General features: G+C 43.7%; 1 protein-coding gene across 3 annotated transcripts; it reads left to right on the top strand.

Moving 5' to 3' along the window:
* Window positions 1-2,249: 2,249 nt before the first annotated feature.
* On the top strand, window positions 2,250-8,125 carry LOC116677354 (keratin, type I cytoskeletal 13). Of its 3 annotated transcripts, none has more exons than XM_032507907.1 (7): window positions 2,250-2,693; window positions 3,139-3,221; window positions 4,346-4,502; window positions 5,767-5,928; window positions 6,138-6,263; window positions 6,501-6,715; window positions 7,934-8,125. In XM_032507907.1, exons 1-7 carry the CDS (start codon window positions 2,298-2,300, stop codon window positions 8,058-8,060), a joined length of 1,266 nt encoding a protein of 421 aa, XP_032363798.1. In that variant the 5' UTR covers window positions 2,250-2,297; the 3' UTR covers window positions 8,061-8,125. The 3 variants fall into 3 exon arrangements, with proteins under 3 accessions (XP_032363798.1, XP_032363799.1, XP_032363800.1); XM_032507908.1 differs by having other exon boundaries at window positions 7,961-8,082; XM_032507909.1 differs by having other exon boundaries at window positions 7,976-8,077.
* Window positions 8,126-10,151: the final 2,026 nt, after the last annotated feature.

Below are 10,151 nucleotides of genomic sequence, written 5' to 3'. Positions count from 1 at the left end.
TGTATTTCATGGTTAGTTTTATGTATTTCATGGTTAGTTTTATGTATTTCATGGTTAGTTTTATGTATTTCATGGTTAGTTTTATATATTTCATGGTTAGTTTAAGTAGAGTATGTTGTGTGTGAGATATTGGACTGGTATTTGTTGATGAAATATCTTTTGTGTTGTGTTGTGTTGCGTTGCGTTGCGTTGTGTTGTGTTGTGTTGCGTTGTTGTGTTGCGTTGTGTTGTGTTGTGTTGCGTTGTTGTGTTGCGTTGCGTTGGGTTGTGTTAATTGTGTTACGTTGCGTGGCGTTGGGTTGTGTTGTGTTGCGTTGTTGTGTTGCGTTGTGTTGTGTTGATTGTGTTGCGTTGTTGTGTTGCGTTGTGTTGTGTTGATTGTGTTGCGTTGTTGTGTTGCGTTGTGTTGTGTTGATTGTGTTGCATTGCGTTGCGTTGGGTTGTGTTGTGTTGCGTTGTGTTGTGTAACTGTGTGCGACGGCCACTCGGTGCCATGCCACACATTAACTATCATTCCTAAAGTAACTCCATGTTGAAGACCAACGGGGGGTGTTGGGGACTCGCTGTGTGGAGAGTGTGAGGCTGTCGGAGCTCACCTGATGGGGGGGGGGGGGGGGGGGGGAGCAGGAATGGAGCCCGACCCGTCGGATCCTCCTGTTCCCCCGGAGGAGCCGACGGTCCCATCAGTCCACACGGAGCCCCGAGGAACACACATCTGTCGGACCACAAACGCCTCACAGCTCCCAGCTCTGCCCCCAGGGAACAAGATGGAGGACCAGGGGGGGGGGGGGGGGGGGAGATCTTATCACAAAGTTCACCTGTGTCTTCATAAAAAAATGAGTCAAGCTGATGATTGACAGCTCAGCCCTGAGGCGAGAAGATGACGAATCAGGTGACAGGAGGAGGCGTTGAGATCTTATCACAGCTGACAGGTGGTGACAGGACGTGTCACCATGGAGGTGAAGTCACACGTCAGCATCAGGCCCAGCGCTGCAACAAGTAATCAGATTACTGCAGTACAAGTTCTAATGCCACATAGATCCTAGATTTAAAATGTAACTTCAGTACAAGTCTGTAAGTATCATCAGGAGGACGGAGATGAAGAATTAGAACATGTGACCAGCTGTTTGATGACATTATCATCTCAGCTGGACCTGGAGCCCTCATATTGTTGCTATGGTTACTTTTTAATAAACATCAAATTAGGAACTACATGTGTTTACTGTGCAGGAATATTAATGTGGAAATTAACCAGTATCTAAAGTAACTAGTATCTAAAGTAACTAGTATCTTAATTAACTAGTATCTAAAGTAACTAGTATCTAAAGTAACTAGTAACTAAAGTAACTTGTATCTAAAGTAACTAGTATCTTAATTAACTAGTATCTAAAGTGGAATATTTCTCTCTGAAAGTAACATCAAAAGAAAAGACTCCAGTAAAGTACAAGTACCTCAACATGTGGTCTGAAGTACAGTACTGGAGTACATGTACTTAGTTACATTCCACCACAACCAGTGAACAGGTGCAAGGTGATGTGTTGCACATACTGCAGTACTTTAACATACTGCAGTACTTTAACACACTGTACTGGTAACTTTTTAACATACTGCAGTACTTTAACACACTGTACTGGTAACTTTTCAACATACTGCAGTACTTTAACACACTGTACTGGTAACTTTTCAACATACTGCAGTACTTTAACATACTATACTAGTAACTTTTCAACATACTGCAGTACTTTAACACACTGTACTGGTAACTTTTCAACATACTGCAGTACTTTAACACACTGTACTGGTAACTTTTCAACATACTGCAGTACTTTAACACACTGTACTGTTTGAAGTGTTTGACAATGTAGCATGTGGTTATTAATGTGGTTGTTACATATTCTTACATATACGTCTATATGATTGTAGTCGTTTCTTGTGGCACTGCAGTTTTTCATTTGCTATGAAAGTACAAAAGGAACCATGACAATAATTATTGAGAATCTAAAAAGTACAAGTACCTCATCCTTGTCCCTGGAAAACTGCATTAAGTTACGTTCCACCGTAGTGGAGAGGGCCCCGACCTGCTGGGCCGGCCTGTTCAGCTCCAACCGGTTTGCTCTCTGGCCCCAGGGCTTTATGTGAGGCACCAGGCGAGTTTGGCACCCCCCCCCCCCCCCCCCCCCCCCCCCCCCGCCCGCCTTGGAACCTGCCCCCGGCCTCAGTGAGAGGCATAAAAGGAGCCTCGGTCCCAGCAGGTCTTCACTCTCCGCTCAGAGCCGACGACCAGCCGACCCTCAGCCATGACCTCCTTCTCCAGCCACAGCGGCCTCATGTCCTCCTCCTCCTCCCGCCGTGTCGGCAGCATGGGGGCCGGCAGCGTGTACGGGGGAGCCGGAGGGACCGGGATCCGGGTCTCCAGGGCCTCCTCCTCCTTCTCCTCCTCCTCCTCCTCCTCTGCGGCCGGTGCTGGCGGAGCCTTCAACCTGTCCGATGCCGTCGACATCTCCGACAACAAGAAGGTGGCCATGCAGAACCTCAACGACCGCCTGGCGTCCTACCTGGACAAGGTGCGCAGCCTGGAGAAGGCCAACGCAGACCTGGAGCTCAAGATCAGGCAGTTCATGGAGAGCAGGCTCAAACCTGCGTCCCACGACTGGACCGCGTACCACGTCCGCATCACAGACCTGCAGGACCAGGTGAGCACAGAGACTCTGGACTCTGAGGGCATTTTCTTCCATTTCTACATATCTTCTTAGATTCTCCTCCTAAGGTATCGGTATTTAACGGATCCCATGTGTTGATAGTGAAATATTCAGAACAAACTCTGCCTTCGTGTGTCCCACAACGTTGTGTAAACAGATCACTCGGCCAATGAAGCTCAAAAGCTGATGTTCACATTTACGAATTGGAAGTTCTACATATCTTCTTAAAGCTTTATTGCGTGAGATTTTGATATTGAGAAACATCGAGCCGTTGCTAAATGAGTTGCTACAAAGCTAATTAAGACATCATCTGCACACAATAGAAGACATCTGCTGTCCTCAGAAGGTTAACATTTAGTTTTTTAAACTCTTAAGTTTAATATCTTGTGTCCTTTTGTAACATTTTAAGTTGAAGTTTGTAACTTTTTGAACTTTTCAGATCAACGCCGCTACTCGTGGGAACGCCGGCCTCGTCCTCGCCATCGACAACGCCCGGCTGGCCAGCGACGACTTCAGGCTCAAGTGAGTGAGAGACTGTGTGTCTGTCAACATGCCCTCCTTCCCTTCCCCTATCATACTATTAAACTATTATATTATATCATACTATATATTGGAGAGCAGAGGGAAAGTGGGCGGGGTGGGGGAGCGGGGGATAGAAATGGAACCTGCCCCCTTCCTTCACTTTCAGCCTAAACTGTACGGATCGACCTGTAACAAATATTACACTATTGTCTAATTGACTTTTTTTTTTTAATAATCACGTTTCTTTGTTTAAGCGTAATTTATTGCTAAAATCAGCTAAGAGGTATGACGTTTGATGGTAATTGTTGGTTTTAGGGTTGGGGGTTAGGGGTTAGTTAGGGTTAGGGGTTGGTTAGGGGTCGGTTAGGGTTAGGGGTCGGTTAGGGTTAGGGGTTGGTAAGGGGTCGGTTAGGGTTAGGGGTCGGTTAAGGTTAGGGGTTAGTTAGGGGTCGGTTAGGGTTAGGGGTTGGTTAGGGTTAGGGGTTGGTTAGGGGTCGGTTAGGGGTCGGTCAGGGTTTGGAGTCAGTTAGGGTTAGGGGTCGGTTAGGGTAAGGGGTTGGTTAGGGGTCGGTCAGGGTTCGGAGTCAGTTAGGGTTAGGGGTCGGTTAGGGTTAGGGGTTGGTTAGGGGTCGTTAGGGGTCGGTTAGGGTTAGGGATTGGTTAGGGGTCGGTTAGGGTTAGGGGTCGGTAAGGGGTCGGTTAGGGTTAGGGGTCGGTTCGGGATCAGTTAGGGTTATCAAGCTAACAATGGGGAAACTAAAAAGTCAAAATGCATTTATTGAATGTATTAGTTTCCTCCTCCTTTGGTGGTCAGCAGCAGGAGTTTCAGCTGTGACGTCCATGACTGCAACCTACCCATAGATGGATTTTCTTGCACAGAACGCATAACTAACAAAGCATTGTGGGTGATCTAATCCCCCTCTGGTGGGACTCAGCCCTCCGAGGGTCGGTCTCAACCAGGGTCACTTCCCTTTCCAGACCAAAGGACCGCGGGCATGTTGAAGCACTAATGAAATGCAGCTTCTGTCTCCCGTAGCGTCCAGGCATTATCCGCCATCAACGCAGTTCTCTCAACCTTCAGGTGAGTTCCTGGATCTCATTCTCCCGTGTGTGTGTGTGTGCAGGTTCGAGCACGAGCTGGCCATGCGCCAGTCGGTGGAGGCCGACATCGCCGGGCTGAAGAGAGTCCTGGACGAGCTGACTCTGGCGAGATCCGACCTGGAGATGCAGATCGAGGGTCTGAAGGAGGAACTCATCTACCTCAAGAAGAACCACGAGGAGGTGGGAGCTCTGAAACCAGACGCAAAAATACGCTCAAGCTGCAAAGCACCGTTAAAATCTCAAAATGATTTACTGCTTTGAAAGTGGCTGAAACGTTTTGAGTTTTTTATCCTAAAGTCCCTGAAAAAGTGGCCGTGACATGAAAATGAACGCGCTAAATACCAGCTGGCCTGGAGGAAAATGGATCATATTTCATATGTTACGCAGAGGTGGGAAAAGTACAACAATATTCTACTTAAGTAGGAGTACTAAGACTTGGATGAACTTTTACTTAAAGTAAAATTACAGCTATGAAAGTAAAAATATAAAGTAACTCTTTTAGAATTTATTCAGAATAAAAGTTACTTATTTACTGTTTGACATAGTTTTTAATATTTATACTTCAACATCTTATTTATACTTCTTTCATTAAATCACAGTCTTTTGTGATTTGACACCATTTAGATACTTCTGCAAAACAGTTAGAGACCTTTTTTATTTACTTTTTTTCAATGGATGAGATTTAAAATGTAGCAAAGTACAGTACAATACTTCCAACAACTCATGATTAAGTACAAGTAAAAATATACATTTTTAAAAACTATTTTAAATACTTAAAGCATGCAAACAAAAAACTACTCACTTACTGTAACATGGGCGGTTGTGATGTCTCACATTCCACCTCTGAACAAATGGGACTTTAAATCAAAAGAATTATTATTTAGAAAGTGGCTGAAAAGTGTTCGTAAAATGAAAATTAACGCACGAAATCCAAGATGGGCGACTTCCTGTTGGGGGAAAAAAAATTTAAAGATAAAAAAAATGTTACCACCCAATTTCGTAAACATCAAATTAACTTTATCCAAACCGCGGCGTGCGGTAGGGGGCGCTATGGAGCCCGGTCCCTGCACCACATCTCAATCTTTGCCAGATCTGACACTGACATATTTTTTTTTTGTTTACTTTTCGACCAAGCCCTTAAAATACGTGAAAAATATAAATCCTTATAAATCAGAATCAGAAAAGGATTTATTACCACAATAAGTTATTAAGTTGGTGAATGGTGCTTACATAAAGAAACATATATTATATTATACTATATAGTATCCTATATTATACACAAATTAAACATTATTATGAAATAAACAATGAACACAGAAACAAATATGAACATGTAAAATAGCTGTTTTGCATAAGAATAAAAACCGTAGGTCCCCGGTACTTTGGTGCTCGGGGGTTAAGAAAAAGATTATAAGACAGAAGATTAACCGGCATCTTCCTGCAGGATCTGCTGGCCCTGCGGGCCCAGGTGGGGGGCCAGGTGAACGTGGAGGTGGACGCCGCTCCCCAGCAGGACCTGTCCGCCGTCATGGCAGGGATCAGAGAGCACTACGAGACCATGGCCAACAAGAGCCGCCAAGAGCTGGAGTCCTGGTTCCAGACCAAGGTGAGACCAGTTGTGGTTTAGGATAGTTTTCAAACTTTATAGTTTTTAAAATCTTTAGTTTCTGTCTCTGGGACCCTGATCTGGGATGTGTCTCAGATAACATCCCGCTGGTCTCTGGGACCCTGATCTGGGATGTGTCTCAGATAACATCCCGCTGGTCTCTGGGACCCTGATCTGGGACCAATAACACCTTTGGTTGTTCTTCCCAGTCGGCCGAGCTGAACAAAGAGGTGGCTGTGAGCACCGAGACCCTGCAGACGTCCAAGACCGAGATCTCCGAGGTCAAACGGACTCTCCAGTCTTTGCAGATCCAACTACAGTCTGAGAACAGCATGGTAAGGAAACTCTAAGTCTTCATCAAGTCATCATGTAACATTGATCTGCATGTTGGGATATATTAGCAAAATCTAGAACCAAAACAACGCCAACGATGTGAAAAGGTTTCCCTTCAGTCTGCTACTGACGACTGAAACATGATGACCCTTGAAGATCAGGTTTGGGGTGTTAAAAGGTCCTAAAGGACGTCTTACTGTCAATCAAAGTGACCTGACTGTCCTCCTCGTCCTCAACAGAAAGGAGCTGTAGAGGCGACTCTGGCTGAGACCAAGAGCCGCTACGCCAACATGCTGGCAGGTTACCAGAGGCAGGTGGGGGGGCTGGAGGAGCAGCTGTCCCACCTCAGGGCCGACCTGGAGAGCAGTAGGGCCATGTACGCCGAGCTGCTGGACATCAAGACCAGACTGGAGATGGAGATCACCGAGTACAGGAGGCTGCTGGACGGGGAGAGGTGAGGGGACGAGGGGACGAGGGGACGAGGGGAAAGTTCAATGATTTTGTTCTCTTTCACCCGGAGTTGGTGACCAACTGTTGGTCTTGTTGGTCACGGTGACCCCACTCACAGCCCCGTATGTAAGCAGGACTTGGCGTGAGACCAGCAAAGACGGGGTGCTGTTCTGGGACCAGGTTTCATGGTCGAGGTTATTTGACTGTCAGAACTCAAAGAACTTGTTCCAGATCAGACACAGGCTCCGAACCCAGCGGTTATGAAACGGGGACAAAGGTCCCTGGGTAGCTTGGCGTGTTAGCACGCCTAAACTAGCCAAAGATCAGTAAACCGATGCAGCCGAGGCTGATGAATGTCTTCAGTTCTGCAGCTTTGTTCGTATTTCCACATAATTCCTCATCGCTGACATGCAGGCGGAGACATTTTGTCGCCGACAGTTGTTGTAGCTCGGGTCCTTTCTGTCTTATTCACCCCAGTGCTCTACAACTTTCCTATTGGCTCCATCAGCCCCCACCTGGACCGGGGTCTCCATCTTACAGCTTAGAACTTCTTATTCTTATTCACTCAGTCATTTTATGGATTATTATGTTAATAATTTATAGACATAGTCAATATTTTTACCATGCTCTACTGCACTGTTCAACCCCTGCACATCATCATCACACCCGGTCTACCAGAGTATCTCACCCCATCATGGTCATGGCATCGGGAGTGGTTTTTAATATTTATTTTATTTTTATTTTTATTTTCAGATATGTGTATATATGTGTGTGTATGTATTTGTTGTGTTATGGTTGTCTTGCTACTGGTTGCCAAACATTTCCTTTGGGATGAATCAAGTATCTATCTATCTATCTATCTATCTATCTATCTATCTATCTATCTATCTATCTATCTATCTATCTATCTATCTATCCATCTATCTCTCTCTCTCTCTCTCTCTCTCTCTCTCTCTCTCTCTCTCTCTCTCTCTCTCTCTCTCTGTCTGTCTGTCCACAGTTGTGATTTTGTATCTCTGTACATTTTTATTTCTCTTTGTTTTGACTCCATGAAGATGAAAATGCCGTTTTATTTCCCATGAGATCAGCTTCTGCAGCTTTAAACCACACAAATAAAAACTAATATGTAATCCTTCACGATCTAAGATCTACCGACGTTGTTTATCTTCGTCAAATATTAAAAAGTCCAAATCAAGTGAATCATTTATTTTCTGTTCTGCAGCACCAGCAGCGCCGCCAGCGCCAGCAGCGCCACCTCCACCAGCACGACCTCCACCACAACCAAGACCACCAAGGTGGTGGTGATAACGGAGGAGGTGGGCAAGTCCGGCACCGTGATCAGCAGCTAGAGGACAGGGACCAGGATCTAACAGGGTCTGTCTCCAGTCCTTTAATAAAGACCAACCTGACGTGGTTTCTGTGGTCCATGTGTCTTTATTTCACACTGACGGATGTGATGATTTGACTTTATTAACCTCATGTTGTCCTCATGGTGTCTTCATGTTGTCCTCATGTTGTCCTCATGTTGCCCTCATGTTGTCTTCATGTGGTCCTCATGTTGTCTTCATGTTGTCCTCGTGTTGTCCTCATGTTGTCCTCATGTTGTCCTCATGTCATCCTCATGTTGTCCTCATGCTGTCTTCATGTTGTCCTCATGCTGTCTTCATGTTCTCTTCATGTTGCCCTCATGTTGTCCTCATGTTGTCCCCATGTCATCCTCATGTTGTCCTCATGCTGTCTTCATGTTGTCCTCATGTTGTCCCCATGTCATCCTCATGTTGTCCTCATGTTGCCTTCATGTTGTCCTCATGTTGTCCTCATGTTGTCCTCATGCTGCCTTCATGTTGTCCTCATGTTGTCCTCATGTTGTCTTCATGTTGTCCTCATGTTGTCCCCATGTTGTCCTATATCAATGTTCTTTTTAATTCCCCAAAATAACATGATTGATTCCAACGCTCTTTGCCAAGAACAAATCTCTACTTTCATTAATTTTGGGTCTTATTATATTTTATAGCATTGTAAAACAAATGGAAGTGTTGTTGAAATAGTGTTGAGTAAAAGTTGACATATTCCAGTCTGTGATTATCGTCAACATCCATTCCTTTAATTTTAGTCTCAATAATTCCTAATTTCTGCTTTTCTAACTCAAACATTAGGTATAATTTCCTATAAATGAAGTTTATTGACCATAATTTCCAAAAAATAACTGTAAACTAAAGCTAATAAGTTAGTGCTACGTAGTGTTGAAAACGTCAAAAAAAGTGTCCAAAGTGTTGAAAAAAGGACAAAAACATAAGAAAAAGATAAAAACATTGATAAAAAGCATCAATAAAAGTGTTGATTTTCAATTTTGACAGGAAGACAACACCAGGGTTAATAACTAGAGCGTGTAGATATTTTGAGGTATATGAGTCAACACTACAGATATTAACACACACAAACACACTGATGGTGTCGGGATATTCTTTAAATCTAGTGATGTTGTTGTAATACGTAGAAGAGTGTACACTGCTCCAGAAAGAGTTAAAAAGACTCAACTTTTTAAAAGACTTAGAGAGCTTCTAACTGTTGGATATAAACTTATTCTATGTGGTGATTTTAATACAGTTACCAATAAAGATGATATAGTTAGTCCCAACATTTATAAATTGCTATCTGAAGGGAAGCTTTTAAAAGAATTTGTGAAGAAGCTGAATTATTAGATTGTGTCGTTGTATTCATCCCGTCGGGGTCCAGATTACTCGGTTTGACCAGAAGACAAAGACCCAAACAGATAGAATATATGTCTCCAAACACTTTAAAGTCCTTCACTATGGGACAGTGCTGAAGACGTCTCTGATCATCTCCTAGTCCACAGCGTCTTATCCTCTGGGTCCTCAGAAACCAGAGGCTTCTGGAAGTTAAACTCCCAGTGCCTGAAGAACTCAGACTTATTAGTAGAATTAAAACTAGAAATCCGTAAAATATTACAATTAAAATGTCTAACTAAATCTAATATAGAATTATGGGAATTAGTAAAACTAAGATTAAAAGACTTTTTTTAGATTTAAGTGTCGAGAAATTAATAAGATAAAAAATGTAGAATATAATGCCTTGATGGAGCGATATGTTAATTTAAAACAAATGAAGAATAGATCAAACTCGGAAGAGGAAATCATGTCGGAAATAAAAGCACCGGGCATCACGTGTCGCTGCACCTTCCCTCACAGGTTACGCACGCACATACGTCCATAAATGACACTTTTCAAAATAAAAGCAGCACATTTGTGTTGCACGCACGACATAGATGTTTTTTTAAATTTATTTTGTAATTTGTGATTGCCGCTGTTCACCTTCACTCACAATCACGAACGCGCATACGTCCACACGGAAGTAACACAAATAACGCTTTTCAAAACAAAAGCATCACCGTTGTATTGCACACTCGACATAGACATTTT

This window comes from Etheostoma spectabile, unplaced genomic scaffold (assembly GCF_008692095.1).
Source record: "Etheostoma spectabile isolate EspeVRDwgs_2016 unplaced genomic scaffold, UIUC_Espe_1.0 scaffold00004925, whole genome shotgun sequence".
Lineage (NCBI taxonomy): Eukaryota > Metazoa > Chordata > Actinopteri > Perciformes > Percidae > Etheostoma > Etheostoma spectabile.
This window is presented reverse-complemented; position numbering and strand designations above follow the sequence as displayed.

What these genes read in the sequence shown, in the direction of transcription:
- LOC116677354 (XM_032507907.1), top strand. Translation starts at nt 2,298, where the DNA reads ATGACCTCCTTCTCCAGCCACAGCGGCCTCATGTCCTCCTCCTCCTCC. An exon ending in TCACAGACCTGCAGGACCAG is followed by an intron (nt 2,694 to 3,138) that starts GTGAGCACAGAG and finishes TGAACTTTTCAG; the next exon opens with ATCAACGCCGCTACTCGTGG. An exon ending in TACAGTCTGAGAACAGCATG is followed by an intron (nt 6,264 to 6,500) that starts GTAAGGAAACTC and finishes CGTCCTCAACAG; the next exon opens with AAAGGAGCTGTAGAGGCGAC.